At 41.6% G+C, this 20361-nt stretch overlaps 2 protein-coding genes across 3 annotated transcripts; one reads left to right on the top strand and one right to left on the bottom strand.

The window, feature by feature from the left end:
* Positions 1–751: 751 nt before the first annotated feature.
* LOC111952568 (UDP-xylose and UDP-N-acetylglucosamine transporter) lies at positions 752–6034 on the bottom strand. 2 transcript variants are annotated; one of them, XM_023971388.2, is made up of 10 exons: positions 5814–6034; positions 5463–5576; positions 3935–4037; positions 3749–3798; positions 3389–3470; positions 3086–3146; positions 2380–2489; positions 1998–2073; positions 1575–1650; positions 752–1100 (listed from the first exon to the last, which is right to left on the bottom strand). In XM_023971388.2, the coding sequence occupies exons 1-10, from the start codon at positions 5939–5941 to the stop codon at positions 851–853; spliced, it is 1050 nt and encodes a 349-aa protein (XP_023827156.1). In that variant the 5' UTR covers positions 5942–6034; the 3' UTR covers positions 752–850. The 2 variants fall into 2 exon arrangements, with proteins under 2 accessions (XP_023827156.1, XP_070291420.1); XM_070435319.1 differs by having other exon boundaries at positions 5745–5824.
* A 452-nt stretch (positions 6035–6486) lies between these two features.
* LOC111952569 (vesicle transport protein GOT1B) lies at positions 6487–19815 on the top strand. The gene is made up of 5 exons (XM_023971389.2): positions 6487–6640; positions 10571–10662; positions 18839–19017; positions 19296–19377; positions 19672–19815. Exons 1-5 carry the CDS (start codon positions 6616–6618, stop codon positions 19708–19710), a joined length of 417 nt encoding a protein of 138 aa, XP_023827157.1. The 5' UTR covers positions 6487–6615; the 3' UTR covers positions 19711–19815.
* The last annotated feature ends 546 nt before the right edge of the window (positions 19816–20361 follow it).

Genomic DNA, 20361 nt, shown 5'->3' with positions numbered 1-20361 from the left:
ACAGAAATATTATGCAATACAATGCAAATGTATAGGGTAGAACTTTTTATTTCAGTAGGTTGAAAATGAATGGTGCAGTGATTCTGGAGTGAAGGAAAATGCATTTGCATGGTTTTGGGGGTTTTTCAAGACAAAGTTACTGGACCTGCCAAGTACTATTTTGAAAGGACAAATATCCTCCTGAGGAATACATGAAAATAATACTTGTAAGTTTTGTGTTTCACTAACGTCAGTTTTTATAACATTGATGAGGTGGTGAACTAACTTTTTGTCATTTAGTATTTCAAAATGATGCTAATCAGAGTACAGTAATATGTTTTGTCCATATACCACTATAATCATTTTTCTGGTGTTCAATTACATGTTGATAGACACATACTTTTCACTCACAGCTCAGCAAAACTCATATTTAGCAAAACACCTAAATAAATACAGCTCACCAAACAAACAAAACAAACAAAGCATACAATCAGTTTAGCAAAAATCTTGCCTTGACTTATTCAGTCAACAAGGTAGTTTTGTCAAGGTTATGTCCTTAAAATGTAGTATAGAGACGTACTGCAACTGCAGTAGAGAGCGAGGGGGGAAACAGGCTCCAGAGTGTACAATCACACCCACAACAAATGTAGTCCCGTATACACACACAACAGTGCAGTCAAAGGTCTCTTGTGACGTTGGCTCTATCTCAATTTGTCTTTCTGTGATTTCCTGCATCCTCTCACTTCTACTCAATCATATTGGAGGAGAGGGTCTCAGGCCTCCAATTCGTTTTGAGAAGGAGGCAAAGAGAGAGGATGCAAGGAATTGACGAAAGTGCTGCGTATCACTCCGCCTTCTTTACTGCATATTACTACGTCTTTTTCGTCTTCAGCTTTTCACCTCCTCTTAACGCCGTGCAGATGCTAGTCCAGACCTCCGTGTAGATCAGGGTGCCCAGGAAGACGACTCCAGTGCCCACCCAGTGCCAGGCGGTAAAGGGGTTCTTGAAGAAGAGGATGGAGATGATGAGGCTGATGAACTTCCTCAGAGTCACCACCAGGGTTACGGTGAGAGAGGCACACTCTGTGGTCAGGATGAAGACACCGCGGATACACACGTATCTGAGGAGGGTGAAGGACTGGTAGAGGATGATGGTATATGTTCAATAAAAACGGGTCTAAAATGTGTGTGTGTACGTGAGTGAGAGAAAGAGAGAGAGAGAGAGAGAGAGTGTGTTTGCATTGAAATTCGTAAGGTGAATGTGCATAGTCTTCTAGTATAGAGACATCAGTAACAGTGTGTTTGTTAGCAGCGTTGTAAAAAAACTCTGGATTGGTCTAATTTGTTTACAAAGGGATGAATTCCCCTCCAAGCATGCCAATTTGTGTTCAGTGACTACACATTCAGTGTTTACTGTGAAAGTACGATTTTAAAGGAGCAGAAAGGAAAACAGCACAACTATGGACAACTTCCAATCCTTACCGTGGCGGCAGGCAGGTAGTCGCTGGTTCGAATACCCGAGCCGACAAGGTGGAAAAAAAGCGGTAGTGACTACACACATACAGTATTCACTGTGAAAGTATTGTAAAGGATACTGTGTGATGACGTTCAGCAGTAGGTACAACCACAACACCGGCACAGCCTGGCCAATCACAGGAACCTCTACAGGAGCTGGAAGACAAATGTCATTTAGGCTACAGCCCAACTCTGGACAATGTTTAATTCAACATAACATTCATAACATCAGTGAGAAAAGACTAGCCTGGTCCCAGATCTGTTTGTGCTGTCTTGCTAACTCCTATGGTTATTGTCAAGACAGCCCAAACAGATCTGGAAGCAGGTTATCAAAGACACCAACAGACATAACTTTAAATTATTGAGGTTAGTGAAGCGATTTCCCATTAATCCTTCAACTGGGATTTCTGAAAAACCTGGAAATTTTGCAACTCTACTCAATAAGGAGGATACTTTGACATGTTTTCATACAAAACTTTCCTACTAGACTGTATTTGACTCACTGCTTTGACTGAAGAGGACACAGTGGTTGTAGATGTCTGAGGACAGAAGCAGGAACCCAGGCAGAGGCAAGCAGTGCTGAGAGAGCAATGACAAACATATTACAACTGCAGAGAAGATACATATATAGGGTAAAGTATACATATAAACAGCCTATTATCAATGCACAGTGCACACAACACTGAAAATACAGACACTTGGTTTGCACCAAATATAGATCAACAATTGTAGGGTGGAGCATTACGTTTGGTGAGAAAAGCAAAGCTTAATATCCCCATTGTCAGGGGATAAATTACAATTACTTTTGTGAGTTACTTTGCCTTTCAAGAATACAACATCTGACAGGTCTGGAATGCATACAGGAGTTTTGGGGTTGACACTTACATTATAGAAGAGAGCCTCCTTGGAGTGTTTGCCATACTGCTTGTATAGGGTCTCCTGGAAAATGCCCATTCTCGCAGACATGAGCAGTGCAAAGGTCAACATGGCGATACCTAGAAGAACAACAACAAACCCAGAAAATCAGTTGTAGCATGATTGAGAAACGGATACTTTAACCGTACAGGGAGAGGGAGAGAGTTGTCGGTTGTCGGTCTGTACAGTAGGGGGCCGTTTGTTTGCTTGCTGACTGCAGTCATTTTCGCCCATTTCTACGTGTAGAATCGCTGCCAGCACTCTGTTCAGAGGTGCTCGGTACTCTCGGCTGGCAGACACTCTACAATCCTACCGGTGTGTCCGTGCCTTAAGTTGTATTAATGATTGCATTAATCAGTGTCAGGTTAAAATGGGAATGGGGTAGATTTTGCACCAAGGACTTGCAAGTCCCGTAATTTCCTATAAATATGTATGCAGGGTTTGTGTGATAGTCAGAGTTGTGTGCTCTTATTTCAATCCATTGTCCACCCTTTGTCAACAACAGTAACAATCAGTGTCCAGTTCTCAGATAAAGGTAGTCCCGACTAGTCGAGGCAAGGTAAAGATCTTATTATCAAAAATGCAAGTCATTCTGGAACAAAGAAATCTGTCTGAGAAGACTACATGTCTCACTCCTATAGGCACACCGAACAGTAAACGTCCATGTACGACTTACCTATCAGCCAGTGCAGGAAGGCATATACACCTTGATCATCTGAGCCCTGAGTACCTACATTCTGAAAAGTGGAAAACAGAGGTCACTAAATAGCAGAAAATGTAACAGCACAAAAACTTACTGAAGATTTCCCTGTACAACATGAACAAATATGTGCTGACTACTGTATATGTGTAACAGGTTGTAATGACTGTAACAAATGTGTAACAACTCGGCTACTAGACATTGCAGCTGCAACCCACAGTGCACATTATGTGGAAACAAAGTGTGAACGGAAACATGTTAATATTATGAAGAGCTCACCACTTGTTTGGCGGACATGATGGTGCATATGAAGATGCCCAGAGACACCATCGCTACGGAGAGATATTTACTCATTGAATACCTGCAGGGAAAAGACGCTGTACATAGTTTCAGAACCTCCTTATAACCAGACCAGGCCAGACATTTTAGGCATTTCAACAGCAGCCGTCATGATCATGCAAAACAGTGACAAAGGCAGCAATACATTCCTCTGATGCTACAGCTCATGCTGCAGAAAGGCAAAAGTAGCCTATTCATTTGGCTAAATAATTAGTAACATCTCTAGAGTAACAGTAACATGTTAACACGGTAAGGGTTTGTAAGACTGCCAAGTAAAGAGAAATTATGCGGGGGGGGTACCTTTTCTTCAGAATTATTATACCCATGATCATATTAGCTATTAACGATCCCTGTGAAGATACAAGCACAACACAAGGCATTTGTCAATCAAGCAGGGATATTATTAGATGTTGTTAATAAGTGGTACTAAAAGCATCAGATGTTGATAGTTAAGAGCCATCAGAACGTTTATAACGGTAGACTTACAGATCTGAAGATCATGTGCAGAGGCATAGCGATGTTGAAGTTGAGAGCATAGTTGTTGATCACACTGACTGTGAAGAACATGGTCACCATGACTACATAGTTGCTGTTAAGAAGAAATAAACACAAAGGTTGAAAAATGAAAACTGTGCTTCTCATCCCCTGACAGGACAGACAGACAGACAGCTCAATAATTCCATCATTGTAGCTACATTCTCATACATTAGGCCAGGTGTTCCCAAACTTTTTCATCAGTGGGGAATATCCTGTTCCCCTCCCATCCCCGCGCCTCATCTATTTCTATAGGCACAAGCACTGTTCATGACACAAACTGTTCACACCCCTCTTTTGCAGGTTTAAGCTTATTTCCTGCAATTCTACACAATTCGTCATGGAGTGCAAAGAAAATTGTGCAGTTTTAAAGCAAATTTTCTTGCAATTCTCACATTTTTCCATGTCTAATGTGTATTCATGTGATATTTGAGCGACTAAAAAATTACAACAATATCTATGTGCTAAAGAAACAATATCTATGTGCTAAAAAAACATTAGCTGACATGGGCTAGTTGATCTGGACATTTCTGACAAGTTATAAATAGCTCTCCAACAGTGGCGGTCAGTGCCATTTATTATGAGGGAGGCCGATTTTTATTTTCATGAGCATGCCGTTATTTCTATTACAGCATGTTGGATGAATGTCATTCATATTCCATTCACCCAGTTCAACGTAACATCAACAGGTTTAGGCTACTACATGTTACTCAAATTTTCCCTGTACCCATCATGAGTTTGCTACAACCAGTGTAACCGATGTGAAATGGCTAGCTAGTTAACGGGGTGTGCGCTAATAGCGTTTCAATTGGTGACGTCACTCGCTCTGAGACCTTGAAGTAGTTGTTCCCCTTGCTCTGCAAGGGCCATGGCTTTTGTGGAGCGATGGGTAACGATGCTTCGTGGGAGGCAGTTGTTGATGTGTGCAGAGGGTCCCTGGTTCGAGGCAAGGAGAGGGACGGAAGCTATACTGTTWCACTAGCCTATGAATGAAAGTTTACGAAGTAGGTGCACACAGGTCGAGAGAAAAGTTCTCCAAGGTATGCAAAGACTAACATGACAAGAGGAATTGGTGATGTACTACCCAATTTCGAAATTGCACCTTGTCCATTTTACTATTACAACTTTCAAGAATAAACTTAATGCCGGACTGAGTTCCTTTAAAAAGGAGGGGAACCGCCGATCCCAGGTAGCCTGGCGGGTAGGGGTGTGGGGCCAGTAAACGAAAGGTTTCTGGATCGAATCCCAGAGCTGACAAGGTAAAAATCTGTCATTCTGCCCCTGAGCAAGGCAGTCAAGCCACTGTTTCCCGGGCGCCGTGGATGTTGATCAAGGCAGCCCCTCCCGCACCTCTCTGATTCAGAGGGATTGGGTTAAATGCGGAAGACACATTTCAGTTGAAAGCATTCAGTTGTAGAACTGACTAGGTATCCCCCTTTCGCACCACACAGTTTGGGAACCACTGCATTAGGCTACCTACCTCATAGGGATGGCTGGTTTCTTTCTTCCAAAGTTCGTCTCGAAGATGAACCCCTCCAATGCAATGAAGGCAAATTGAGCGAAGGTCACAATGTTGCCACATCCTGGGAACTCTCTGGGAGTAGGAAAAATATATAAAAGTGTACATGAATATCATTCATTATTAAGAAATATGCTAGCCTAAATAATAGATTATTGGATATTAAGCATTGCAGCATCTTAGTTGGGCTTATATAAACTTGTTCTTTACAGAATGCATACATATTCGAAAGATGTAGCTAACCTCATTCAACCAAGCTAGTAGCCTAGTTGTCAATAGTTGTTGTTGAGGAGTTCAGAGTTGATCACTGACCTTACAAGCGTTTCCAGAAACACAACATTGCTGCAGCACCCAAAAAAAACAAGAAGTACTGCAAAAATGGTATTCATGTTTGCAGTTATTGGGGGAAAATAACCTACGAGTATTCCTAAAACGGACATTACGTAAACACTGAGGTTTTCTGCTCTAATTATATTTATATAAAAACGAATCGAGTATTTTCTTGGACACGTCACCGGTTACACTCTTCCGGATTGCCTACGCATGGGTGTTGTAGTAGCTATATTTTTCAAGCAGAGAACCACATTTCCCATAAAGATGGCGATGCAACGCTAAAAGAAATCACAGTTGTATTGAGTCCAGGCAGAATTTTGTTGGGGTTAAGGATTACATAGTAGCAAAATACATATTCACAAGAGAGAGGAAGAGRCGAAGCGAGAGGGTTCACTCTCGCCTAAATCTGTCCAAAATAAACCCAATGTGTTTATATGGGTTTATCTCGGACCTAAGCTTAAGCTTCTCGCCTGCCTTCCCATCTTTGGGACAACGACTCCAATTGTTAGGGCGGAGACATGTGCATCTCGTCATTATATACAGATCTCTGTTCACAAATTGCAACACACACATCCCCCATATCTTGACTTTTTATCACAACTAAATCCCTACGCAGCACCGCGCAGAACTGTTTCCCGCGAACGTGTCATTTGAGCGTGCGTGAATGCATGAATCACGAAGAAGACGTGGCGCCAGCTTTTCCTCTGCTTCAACAAGCTACCGCTATCTAACGATTATTGAATGAGCACAAGTGATTTTCCAATCGCTACACTTCGACAAAATGATTTCTCTAACGGATTCGCAGAGTAAGACCTTTTAATGTATAAATGACATGTTTAAAGCGTTGTTGTATCTTCTCTTTGTGAGCAGTCCTTCTAGCTAGCCAGGTTGAATGAATGGGACCAGTTGGGCCCATCGCCCTGTTTTATGAACGACCTATTATGAACTTATTTCACTGCTAGTCAAATCATGGGCGATAGCTAGTTACCTACCTACTCCTGCTCATATAGTAACGGATGTGCAGACAAGAGAGAGTATATGGATGGATGCTTTAGGTGTCAATCAATGTCAATGGAAACAATGTAGCTAGTTAGACTTTAATGTATAACATGTAAATAACATGATTAAGCCTACCTCTGATAAGCTTCCCAGTAAAGCATTAAAAACAATCAAGCAACCCAGAAAAGTGCTAAAAATAGCCCATATTAACATATGTAGCCTAAGAAACAAGGTCCATGAAGTCAACAACTTGCTTGTAACAGATGACATTCATATTCTGACTATCTCTGAAACTCACTTAGGTAACACCTTTGATACAGTGGTAGCAATACATGGTTATAACATCTACCGAAAAGACAGAAATGCCAACGGATGCGGTATTGCGGTCTATATTCACTATATTCAGAACCACATTCCTGTAAAGCTTAGAGACGATCTAATGTTAAATAATGTTGAAGTAATATGGCTACAGGTTCATCTGCATCACCTAAAGCCCATTCTTGCGGGAAGCTGCTATAGACCACCAAGTGCTAACAATCAGTATCTGGATAATATGTGTGAAATGCTTGATAATGTATGTGATATCAACAGAGAAGTATATTTTCTGGGTGATTAAAATATTGACTGGCTATCATCAAGCTGCACACCCAGGAAAAAACGTTGAACTGTAACCAGTGCCTGCAACCAGGATCAGGTTGTCAGTCAACCTACCAGGGTAGTTACAAACGGCACAGGAATCAAATCATCAACATGTATTGATCACATTTTTACTAATGCTGCAGATATTTGCTTTAAAGCAGTATCCAAATCCATAGGATGTAGTGATCACAATATAATAGCCATATCTAGGAAAACCAAAGTTTCAAAGGCTGGGCCTAATATAGTGTATAAGAGGTCAATACAAGAGGTTTTGTAGTGATTCATATGTTGATGATGTAAAGAATATTTGCTGGTCTGTGGTGTGTAATGAGGAGCAACCAGACGCTGCACTTGACGCATTTATGGAACAACTTATTCCAGTTACTAATAAGCATGCACCCATTAAGAAAATTACTGTAAAAACGGTTAAATTCCCTTGGATTGATGAGGAATTTAAAAATTGTATGGTTGAGAGGGATGAGGCAAACAGTATGGCAATTAAGTCTGGCAGCCCAACTGATTTGCAAATGTACTGCAAATTAAGAAATCATGTGACTAAACTAAATAAAAATAAACTACACTATGAAACAAAGATAAATTATATAAAGAATGATAGCAAAAGCTTTGGGGCACCTTAAATTACATTTCGGTAAAAAAAAGCCAACTCGGCTCCTTCATTTATTGAATCAGATGGTTCATTCATCACAAAGCCCACTGATATTGCAAACTACTTCAATGACTTTTTCATTGGCAAAATAATAACATTTAGGGATGACATGCCAGCAACAAACGCTGACACTACACATCCAAGTATATCGGACCAAATTCTGAAAGACGGGAATTGTACTTTTTGATTCCGTAAAGTCAGTGTGGAAGAGGTGAAAAAAGGATTGTTGTCTATCAACAATGACAAGCCACCGGGGTCTGACAATCTAGATGGAAAATTACTGAGGATAATAGCAGATGATATTGTCGCTCCTATTTGCCACATATTAAATTTAATCCTACGAGAGAGCGTGTGCCCTCAGGCCTGGAGGGAAGCTAAAGTCATTCCGCTACCCAAGAATAGTAAAGCCCCCTTTACTGGCTCAAATAGCCGACCAATCAGCCTGTTACCAGCATTTAGTAAACTTCTGGGAAAAAATTGTTTGACCAGATACAATGCTATTTCACAGTAAACAAATTGACAACAGAATTTCAGCATGCTTACAGGGAAGGGCACTCAACAAGCACAGCACTTAGACAAATTACTGATGATTGGCTGAGAGAAATTGATGATAAATAGATTGTGGGGGCTGTCTTGTTAGACTTCAGTGCAGCTTTTGACATTATTGATCATAGCCTGCTGCTGGAATAACGTATGTGTTATAACTTTACACCCCCTGCTATAATGTGGATAAAAAGTTACTTGTCTAACAGAACACAGAGGGTGTTCTTTAATGGAAGCCTATCAAATATAATACAGTTAGAATCAGGAATTCCCAGGGTAGCTGTTTATGCCCCTTGCTTTTTTWAAATGTATTTTTTACTAACGACATGCCACTGACTTTGAGTAAAGCCCGAGTGCCTATGTATGCGGATGACTCAACACTACACGTCAGCTACTACAGCGACTGAAATGACTGCAACACTCAACAAAGAGCTGCAGTTAGTTTCAGAGTGGGTGGCAAGGAATAAGTTAGCCCTAAATATTTCTAAAACTAAAAGCATTGTAATTGGAACGAAACACTCACTAAACCCTAAACCTCAACTAAATCTTGTAATAACTAATGTGGAAATTATAAACTGCTTGGAGTACTGTCATGGTCAACTGTCATGGTCAAAACATATTGATTCAGTAGTAGCTAAGATGGGGAGAAGTCTGCCTGTAATAAAGCGATGCTCTGCCTTCTTAACAACATTATCAACAAGGCAGGTCCTACAGGCCCTAGTTTTGTCGCACCTTGACTACTGTTCAGTCGTGTGGTCAGGTGCCACAAAAAAGGACTTATGAAAATTGCAATTGGCTCAGAACAGGGCAGCACGGCTGGCCCTTGGCTGTACACAGAGAGCTAATATTAATAATATGCATGTCAATCTCTCCTGGCTGAAAGTGGAGGAGAGATTGACTTCATCACTACTTTTATTTATGAGAGGTATTGCCTTGTTGAATGCACCGAGCTGTCTGTCTAAACTACTGGCACACAGCTCGGACACCCATGCATACCCCACAAGACATGCCACCAGAGGTCTCTTCACAGTCCCTAAGTCCAGAACAGACTATGGGAGGCACACAGTACTACATAGAGCCATGACTACATGGAACTCTATTCCACATCAAGTAACTGACGCAAGCAGTAAAATTAGATTTAAAAAACAGATAAAAAACACCTTATGGAACAGCGGGGACTGTGAAGCAACACAAACATTGGCCCAGACACATGCATACACACACACACATTTTTTACATTACATTTTAGTCATTTAGCAGACGCTCTTATCCAGAGCGACTTACAGTAGAGTGCATACATTTTATTACATTTTTACATACTGAGACAAGGATATCCCTACCGGCCAAGAGCAGACGCTCTTATCCAGAGCGACTTACAGTAGAGTGCATACATTTTATTATTATTTTTTTTATTTTTTTTTTATTTTTTTACATACTGAGACAAGGATATCCCTACCGGCCAAACCCTCCCTACCGGCCAAACCCTCCCTAACCCGGACGACACTATGCCAATTGTGCGTCGCCCCACGGATCTCCCGGTTGCGGCCGGCTGCGACAGAGCCTGGGCGCGAACCCAGAGACTCTGGTGGCGCAGCTAGCACTGCGATGCAGTGCCCTAGACCACTGCGCCACCCGGGAGATGTGGCGTGTTATCGCCACATACGATAACATACGCACTATACATACACATGGATTTAGTACTGTAGATATGTGGTAGTGGTGTAGGGGCCTGAGGGCACACAGTGTGTTGTGAAATCTGTGAATGTATTGTAATGTTTTAAAATTGTATAAACTGCCTTAATTTTGCTGGACCCCAGGAAGATTAGGCAGCAGCTAATGGGGATCCATAACAAATACAAATGTATTGACTTCTCTTTTGGCTCCACAGAAATCGGGATGGGGTTGACAGGCTTTGGCGTGTTCTTCCTCTTCTTTGGGATGATCCTGTTTTTTGACAAAGCTCTTCTTGCCATTGGAAATGTGAGTTGTAGCCTACTACATAATCATAAAGTTTGCGATAGATGCCCTGCTACGTGTATGTGCACCTCCCTTATTTACGAGAATGATCCCAAATGTACCTCTTACCGGCTGTTTACATTTTACTCATTTAGCAGACGCCCTTCTCCAGAGCGATTTACAGTAGTGACTGCATACTTTTTCTTACATTTTTTCCCCTCATACTGGTCCCCCGCGGGAATTGAACCCACAACCCTGGCGTTGCAAGCGCCATGCTCTACGGGACTGGCGTTTACACCATACAAGCAGCCAAACCCTAACGACGCTGGGGCAATTGTGCGCCGCCCTATGGGACCAATCACGTCCGGTTGTGATACAAATTGGAATCGAACCAGGGTCTGTAGTGAGGCCTCTAGCACTGAGATGCAGTGCCTTAGAGTGCTGTGCCACTCAAATCAAATTGTATTTGTCACATGCGCCGAATACAACCTTACAGTGAAATGCTTACTTACAAGCCCTTAACCAACAATGCAGTTTTAAGAAAATACAAAAAAAAGTAAGAGATAAGAATAACAAATAATTAAAGAGCAGCAGTAAATAACAATAGCGGGGCTATATACAGGGGGTACCGGTACAGAGTCGATGTGCGGGAGCATCGGTGTCGAGGTAATATGTACATGTAGGTAGAGTTATTAAAGTGACTTATGCATAGTTAATAACAGAGAGTAGCAGCAGTGTAGAAGAGAGGGGGGTGTAATGCAAATAGTCTGGGTAGCCATTTGATTAGATGTTCAGGACTCTTATGGCTTGGGGGTAGAAGCTGTTTAGAAGCATCTTGGACCTAGACTTGGTGCTCCGGTACCGCTTGCCATGCGGTAGCAGAGAGAACAGTCTATGACTAGGGTGGCTGGAGTCTTTGACAATTCCAACCCCTACTCGGGATCCCCAGTATGGGTTGGAAGCTATGGTGAGCTTCAATTGGTCACTTGAGTTGTGATATCGTGGATGATTTTATTTTATTTCACCTTTATTTAACCAGGTAGGCCAGTTGAGAACAAGTTCTCATTTACAACTGCGACCTGGCCAAGATAAAGCAAAGCAGTGCAACAAAATCAAACAACACAGAGTTACACATAAACAAACGTACAGTCAATAACACAATAGAAAATAAATATAGCGTGTGCAAATGTAGAAGAGTAGGGAGGTAGGCAATAAATAGGCCATAGAGACGAAATAATTACAATTTAGCATTAACACTGGAGTGATAAATGTGCAGATGTGATGTGCAAGTAGAGATACTGGGGTGCAAAAGAGCAAGAGGGTAAGTAATAGTATGGGAATGAAGTAGTTGGGTGTGCTATTTACAGATTGGCTGTGTACAGGTACAGTGATCGGTAAGCTGCTCTGACAGTTGATGCTTAAAGTTAGAGAGGGAGATATAAGACTTCAGCTTCAGTGATTTTTGCAATTCATTCCAGTCATTGGCAGCAGAGAACTGGAAGGAAAGGTGGCCAAAGGAAGTGTTGGCTTTGGGGATGACCAGTGAAATATACCTGCTGGAGCGCGTGGTATGGGTGGTGTTGCTATGGTGACCAGTGAGCTGAGATAAGGCGGGGCTTTACCTAGCAAAGACTTATAGATGACCTAGAGCTAGTGAGTTTGGCGATGAATATGTAGTGTGGGTCGGCCAACGAGAGCACACAGGTCGCAGTGGTGGGTAGTATATGGGGCTTTGGTGACAAAACGGATGGCACTGTGATAAACTACATCCAATTTGCTGAGTAGAGTGTTGGGGGCTATTTTGTAAATGACATCACCGAAGTCAAGGATCGGTAGGATAGTCAGTTTTACGAGGGTATGTTTGGCAGCATGAGTGAAGGAGTCTTTGTTGCGAAATAGGAAGCCAATTCTAGATTTAATTTTGGATTGGAGATGCTTAATGTAAGTCTGGAAGGAGAGTGTACAGTCTAACCAGACACCTAGGTATTTGTAGTTGTCCACATGTTCTCGGTCAGAACCGTCCAGAGTAGTGATGCTAGTCGGGCGGGAGGGTGTGGGCAGCAATTGGTTGAAGAGCATGCACTTAGTTTTACTAGCAATTAAAAGCAGTTGGAGGCCACGGAAGGAGTGTTGTATGATGTTGAAGCTCGTTTGGAGGTTTGTTAGCACAGTGTCCAAAGAAGGGCCAGATGTATGCAGAATGGTGTCGTCTGCCTAGAGGTGGATCAGAGAATCACCAGCAGCAAGAGCGACATCATTGGTATATACAGAGAAAAGAGTCGGCCCGAGAATTGAACCCTGTGGCACCCCCATAGAGACTGGCAGAGGTCCGGACAACAGGCCCTCCGATTTGACACATTGAACTCTATCTGAGAAGTAGTTGGTGAACCAGGCAAGGCAGTCATTTGAGAAGCCAATGCTATTGAGTCTGCCGGTCGAATAGCAGTTTCTGGATTATTTTGGTGGCATTCCAAAGCTAGAGTTCAGGACACGGCTAGGACATCCGGAGTTGCGGAGTGTGCTAAAGCAGTGAATAAAGCAAACTTAGGGGGAGGCTTCTTAATGTTAACATGCATGAAACCAAGGCTTTTACGGTTACAGAAGTCAACAATGAGAGCGCCTGGAGAATGGAGTGGATGCTGGGGCTGCAGGCCTGGTTAACCTCTACATCACCAGAGGAACAGAGGAGGAGTAGGATAAGAGTACGGCTAAAGGCTATAAGAACTGGGTTGTCTAGTGCGTTCGGAACAGAGAGTAAAGAGCAGGTTTCTGGCGCGGAAGAATAAGATTCAAGGTATATAATGTACAGACAAGGGTATGGTAGAATGTGAGTACAGTGGAGGTAAACCTAAGCATTGAGTACGATGAGAGAGGTTTTGTCTCTAGAGGCACCATTTAAGCCAGGTGAGGTCACCGCATCTGTGGGGGGTGGAACAAAAGGGCTAGCTAAGGCATATTGAGCAGGGCTGGAGGCCTCTACAGTGAAATAAGACAAAAATCACTAACCAAAACAAGCAATAGACAAGGCATATTGACATTTGGGAGAGCAGTCCGATATGCTCTGGGTTTGATATCGCTCTGTGCAGACTGGCAGGAATTGGCCAGGCTGAGGTTGGCTGATGTCTGAGTTAACCACTGCTAGCGGTCATCACTGTTAACCTCTAACGAGCCTCTACCCCGGGTCCGGGAGCACCCCCATCCCCCCACACACTGATTAGCATAGCTAGCATAGCTTCACAAGTAGATAGTAGCACTAAATATCATTAAATCACAAGTCCAAGACACCAGATGAAAGATACAGATCTTGTGAATAAAGCCACCATTTCAGATTTTTAAAATGTTTACAGGGAAGACAAAAATATGTAAATCTATTAGCTAAAACACGTTAGCAAAATACACCACTATTCTAACTCCATCAGTTCTTACTCCTTCAGGTGCTATCACCAATTGCGCTCAACTAAGATATTGATATCCACTAACCAAGAAAAAACCTCTTCAGATGACAGCTCTGATAACATATTCATGGTATAGGATATTTTTGTTTAGAAAAAAGTGCATGATTTCAGGTAGAAATCACAGTTTACAATATGCAGCAGCCATAACAAATCGACTAGAGAGTAGCTAAGATGCGAACGTGTATGACCCAATTTACTCATCATAAAGACATTCATAAAATAGACAAGCATGAGCAATGGAAAGACCCGAGTCTGTGGATTTCAGACCATATTTCAGATTCTAAGGCGTTTTTCAGCGAAAACACAATAATCGATAAGTTAGCATACCACATGTGCAAACGTTACCAGAGCATCGATTCCAGCCCAAAGAGCGCTATAACGTAATCACCGCCAAAATATATTAATTTTCACTAACCTTCTCAGAATTCTCTCGATGACATCTCCTGTAACATCATTTTACAAATATACATATACAGTTTGTTTCGAAAAGGGCATATTTAGCGCATACAAAACCGTGGTTACACAATAAAATACTAGGAAATCAAGCCTCAATATGTGCTGACGTCATCTATCAGAGTGATCTAGTTATTGAAAGCTAATCATATACTTGACTAAAAAAATACAGGGTTGACAGCAATCGAAAGACAAATTAGTTCTTAATGCAACCGCTGATTTACATTTTTAAAATTATCCTTACTTTTCAATACAGGGTGGCCAAGTGAAGCTATACCAAACAAAATGGCGAAATATGCGTTTAAAATATTTCGACAGAAACACGATTATCATATTAAATATTGCTTACTTTGAGCTGTTCTTCCATCAGATTCTTGGCAATGTATCCTTTCTATGTTTATAACGTTCTTTGGTCGATAGATGTCCTCTTCCTTCGAAATATCCACAACGATCGAACGGGACCCCAAAACGTGTCCAAACTTTCAGAGTGCCAACAAAGAAATTCCTCAAAATCGCACTAACGGATATAAATTGCTATATAAACGGTTCAAATTAACTACATTATGATGTTTTTAACAACATAACGACTGAAAACATGACCGGAGAAATATTGCTGTGTGAGACAACGATTTGGAACGAGGCGAGGCCGATGGCCTTCACGCTTCAGGCGCACGACGAGAAAGGGCGGTCCCTAAACATTTTTGTTTTTATAATGGCTGGGATTGTGCAATAGGTATTCATTCAAAACGGATGACGTACAGACACCAGAGGGAAGACGTAGCAGTGTCGGTTTCTTCATAGCATTCACTGTCGCCTTAAAAAAGACCCCAGATCAGGGGTAAAAATTTCTGAAATCTGAACCCTGTCATGGAAAATGTGCTGTAGAAATTGTTCTGTACCACTCAGAGACAAAATTCCAACTTCTTATAGAACTAGAAGGTGTTTTCTATCCAATAATAACAATAATATGCATATTGTACGATCAAGAATTTAGCACGAGGCAGTTTAATTTGGAGACCCAAATATGCTAATGCGGAACAGCACCCCCTATAGTTGCAAGAAGTTAACTGACTACTAGCTAGTAGCTAGTTAGCTGGCTAGCTGCTGAAGTGGGTTCCGGTTCAAAGTATGAAAAATAGCAGATCCATACCACATTGGGTGAGGCGGGTTGCAGGAGAGTATGTTCAGTCCGTAGTTGGAAATTAAAAATATAAAAAATATGTACGAATTATATACAAAGAAAACGATATATACACGGGACAAGACAAACAAAACAGACCCCGACTGCTACGCCATCTTGGAACATGGTAAATACGATGAATTATGTTCATCTTTCATTTCTATTCAAGGGGCTTTATTGGCACGGGAAATATATGTTTATATTGCCAAAGCTTTCCCCAACTTTAGTCCTGCACTGTTCAGTTCCCTCGCCCATGTTCGTATCCCTCAACAGTTCCGACAGAGAACAACGAGACAGATATTTCACTGGAAGACCAGTGGCCGGCAGTGGGAGAAGATGGCACGAGAGGGATTTTGGCTGAAATTCTGCACCTTTTCTCATAAATGAAACATTTGATATCAACGCAGTTTTCTGTTCCCAAAACTAAAATCTGTTTTGAACAGAGTGGAYAAAGTTTTGTAGACTTTACCCTTTGTCAAAGATTTTTTTAAATTGCGTTGTTTAGGAGTGCAAAGGCGAATGGAGTTATTAGACAAGCACACTTCACAGAGTAGGTGTTCCATCGCGGAAAAATGCAAATGTACGCTAGAAAAATGCAAATGTACGCTAGAACGTGCCAATAGGATCTCGCTAGCTTGTGCTTGGCTCTGCCCACCTCCTTGCTTGTTCTGCCCACTATGACTCATTTGTTCCCATTGGAAACTACAGGCTGTGGTCTATCCTAGTTCTAAAAATCTTTGGTTCAAATGTTTCAATGGTGGTGCCACTTCCTTAAACGCAGAGTTACTGTGGGAAAAAAACGTTTTAGCTAGAGTTGTGGACAGGGCCCAAAACAAACCTTTTTATCTACCAGCCAATGTAGCAGGTAGGTTAGATATTTTACTAGGGCTGGGGCGATACCAGTATCGCAATACTTGTTAGTATCCGTGGCAAGGAAACAAAACACGAAACGGATTTAACATCTTGTTGGAAACAAACATCATTATGTTGTCATCCCAAGTAACATGTATTTATTTTCCAAGTTATAGCACGCAATATTGTACGTACAGCAAGAGATTGCTCTGCTTTGTGCTTTTTCATTTTTGCCATGGAAAGAATATTGCCATGGTATCATCACAGCCCTATTTACACACAAGACAAAAAACGGATGTGTATGCATAGTAATGTTTGTAAAACAAGAACTGTATTACTTGTAAGAAATGTGGAATGTTGCGCAATGTCATTTAAATATTTTGTCACCGGAGTCTTTTAACCAAAATATCACAGGTTAGACATTTTCAGCTGCCCCTTTAAGGTTACTGTGGTAACGGGGCCATTCCAATCATCACGTGCAGTGCCTGTGAGAATCTGAGGGACGGGGCAAGTTCAAGCGGATCACTTTTGTCAAGTAATTGACCATCGTTGGTCACCACCTTTCAAAGTGTGTTGCATTATGGTTATAAAAAATGTAGACTCCATGAACTTTACAAAAATCATGTGATCAAAGGTCATGCCGTTTTTGAAGTCGCTTCTCACCGACGGCACCATGCAGCAGCCATCACCTGCATTGTGTGGGGCACAATTTGCCAACCAGTCATTATGGTGTACTTTTGTTTGACTCACGTGAGTGTGGCAAAATACACGACTAAAACAGGAACCAACTTTGTCATATCTTAAAGCTACAGGTGATACAAATAAAGTGATATTTGAGACCTTTCTAGTCTAACCAATGAATTATACACACGTTATGTTTCCAGTGTGTGATATGGGGGTATAGAAAAGTTCATTTTGACATTTATAAAGACAGACATTGATAAACAATAGCAGCTATGTTGACACTGTCATGTTGATCTGAGCCTAGCTGTTTGAAAATCACTACAGTGTCCGATTTTCGGCTGTGGCAGATGCACCTCCCCTGACTTCACTCCTTGACTTTCATCTACAGTGGGTTACTTTCGCCTTACCACTCAAATGAGCCCACACTCTTTTCACGCCACTTTGATTACAAAGGGATTTTTATAGCCGGTTAGTAGAGCATTTCCCCTAACCTTAACCTCAGTCTCCTAACCTGCTATGTTAATTCTCCTAATCTGTTATGAAAAAGTGGCGTGAAAAGAGCGTTTCCCGAGAACCTGACTAGTAGCTGAGGACGTTTCTTCTTCGCTAGCACTAGAAGCAAACATTAAAAACTAGTATGTAAAGAAAATGTAAATAGCCAAGAAACAAGAGGACAAAGTCTCACTTTAGTAAGCTTTTGAGTAAATTAGACAAATTTTATGGCTGTGTGCATTTCTTCTAGGCAGCATTTCAGCCAGGCAGTGTTGCTGGGCGAGGTGAGAGATAGGGGCGGCAGGGTAGCCTAGTGTTTAGAGCGTTGGACTAGTAACCAAAAGGTTGCAAGTTCAAATCCCCGAGCTGACAACGTACAAATCTGTCGTTCTGCCCCTGAACAAGGCAGTTAACCCACTGTTCCTAGGCCGTCATTGAAAATAAGAATTTGTTCTTAACTGACTTGCCTAGTTAAATAAAGGTTAAAAAAAATATAACATTAGGATTCATAGTTCTTTGTGTAATTACCAGATAATAAAACAAAATGGCAAAAATACTTTGAAAACAGCTACTGCAGCATTTCTTTTGCTACAGTATAAATCACAACTCGCATGTGCTCATATTTGACTTTTGAATATTCTCATGAAATGCTCACACTATACGATCCCTTAGTGTGACCACCTGCCAATGTGGCTGGTGAATTAGATATTCTACCTGCCAATGACAAAATCTGTTAATTTTAGGCCCTGGTTTGTGGAGGGCTTTGATGATTCTCTGTTGTATTGCACTGCCTACTAATCTACAGCACTGGTACTATCAGTGTCTCTGATCAGACCACTGTGTTAGTGACTTGTCTAGCTGGTATGTGTCCTCCTGTTGTTTACATAGATAAATTAAGTGAAATGACATACTGTACTGCACTAGTCTTGCATCCAAAATGCTTTCACTACTACGTTTCACTGTTGAAGTGAAATGTAGCTAAATCAATTTGGATGCCACCAGGCTAGTAGTGCAGTWGTATACTGTCATGGGATTCGAAAAATCCTCTAACCTTTTATTTCTCACCCCTGTGTTTGTGTGTCAGATATTGTTTGTAGCAGGCCTATCCTTTGTCATCGGCTTGGAGCGTACCTTCAAATTCTTCTTCCAGAGRCACAAATTTAAAGCCACGAGTTTCTTCCTGGGGGGTGTGCTGGTGGTTCTGATTGGCTGGCCTATCATTGGAGTGGTGCTGGAGATCTATGGCTTCTTCCTCTTATTCCGGTCAGTTGGTCTGAAATGGACCGTTAGCCAAATATTTTAACCAACTTATTTTTTGGCCGTGTTTTTTTCTTGGTTCCCTGCTTCCTCTCTCTCTCTCCTCCTTTCTCAAAACCTCAGAGAAGCAAGGAGAACATTGGAGGAGACGGAACTTCTCAGATCTTCTCCAATGCTCTCCTCGCTTCCCTCTAACRTTTTGCGAAGTAGGTGAGGGAGCAGGATTTGAAAAATCAAGAAATACTTTTGAGATTCACCCCAAATGTCTCTCTTCTCTTTTCCAGGGGCTTCTTCCCAGTGGCAGTAGGCTTCATCAGGAGGGTGCCTGTCCTYGGGTCCATACTGAACCTCCCAGGGATTAGTGGAGTAAGTATCACGTTTCAAGTTTATTTGCCATGTGTATTGTGATAAAGTTCACAGAATTGCCAAAGTCAGCTGTTTCCGGCTCTTTGCGCCTTGCACCATTGCCCTTTGTCTCTAGGGGCAAGTTTTCTAGACACAAATTAAGCCTAGTCCTGAACAACAAAAAAACACTTTCAGTTAAGATTATTAATTGAGCTTGCTTYTTAGTCCAGGACTAGGCTTAATCTGTGTCCGGCGAACCACCCTTAAATGACAAAGATTGTGGTTTACTGATAATACATTTGTATCTTTTTTCAGTTTGTGGACAAAGTCGGCGAGAGCAACAATATGGTATAACAGTGAACATCTTTGGATTGGAGGATATGAAATCGCTTGACTCTATTTATAATAGTTTATATTGGTGACTTTTCTCTACTGGTCAACTATTGGCCAAGACTACCCCCATGTCAAAGGTCAAAGCTGTGAATCAGAAACCTCTTTCTGGTCAAAGGAAAATAATGTTTCTTTGGGCAGGCGTATGAATACAACTGGTATCGTAAAGTTTCCTTTGACGGAAACGGCCTCATAACCTGGTTGCCATCGATGGACATTGTTACTAAGGGACTACTTTATTTCAAGGCCCAATGGGTGAATTGGGYCCTTTGTGTCACTGCCCGTTCCTGATCGACTGATTATGATGATTGACATGTGACTGGACCAACCACTGGATTGGACATCGCTCTGGRGGAGAAGTGTTGAATCTGTTACAGCAGTCTTTCTTCTAGAATGTTGTTCTGGAATGTTATCTGTACAGTCAGAGAAGTGTTTTGGTTACTTGATGGTGAAGAGTTTCTGGAATTTTTGTATGGCTGTTTAGAGTACAGTTGTGTTACACCTGTGTGCTGTTCAGGAGGATGTAGCTTTACAGAACATTCAGATAGAAATGTATTGTGTAGAACAGATATGATTGTCAGATAGGGAATTATGTCAGCTCTATTTATTCTATCT

The sequence above is a fragment of the Salvelinus sp. IW2-2015 genome, linkage group LG26 (assembly GCF_002910315.2).
Source record: "Salvelinus sp. IW2-2015 linkage group LG26, ASM291031v2, whole genome shotgun sequence".
Classification (NCBI taxonomy): domain Eukaryota; kingdom Metazoa; phylum Chordata; class Actinopteri; order Salmoniformes; family Salmonidae; genus Salvelinus; species Salvelinus sp. IW2-2015.
Note: the sequence above shows the minus strand (reverse complement) of the source record. Positions and strands in the feature narration are given on the sequence as shown.

Coding starts and splice junctions, on each gene's coding strand:
- LOC111952568 (XM_023971388.2), bottom strand. CDS start 5,941: ATGTCCGTTTTAGGAATACTCGTAGGTTATTTTCCCCCAATAACTGCA. Junction 3,147..3,388: donor TCATGTCCGCCAAACAAGTG/GTGAGCTCTTCA, acceptor TCCACTTTTCAG/AATGTAGGTACTCAGGGCTC. Junction 1,651..1,997: donor TGTCCTCTTCAGTCAAAGCA/GTGAGTCAAATA, acceptor TTTGTCTTCCAG/CTCCTGTAGAGGTTCCTGTG.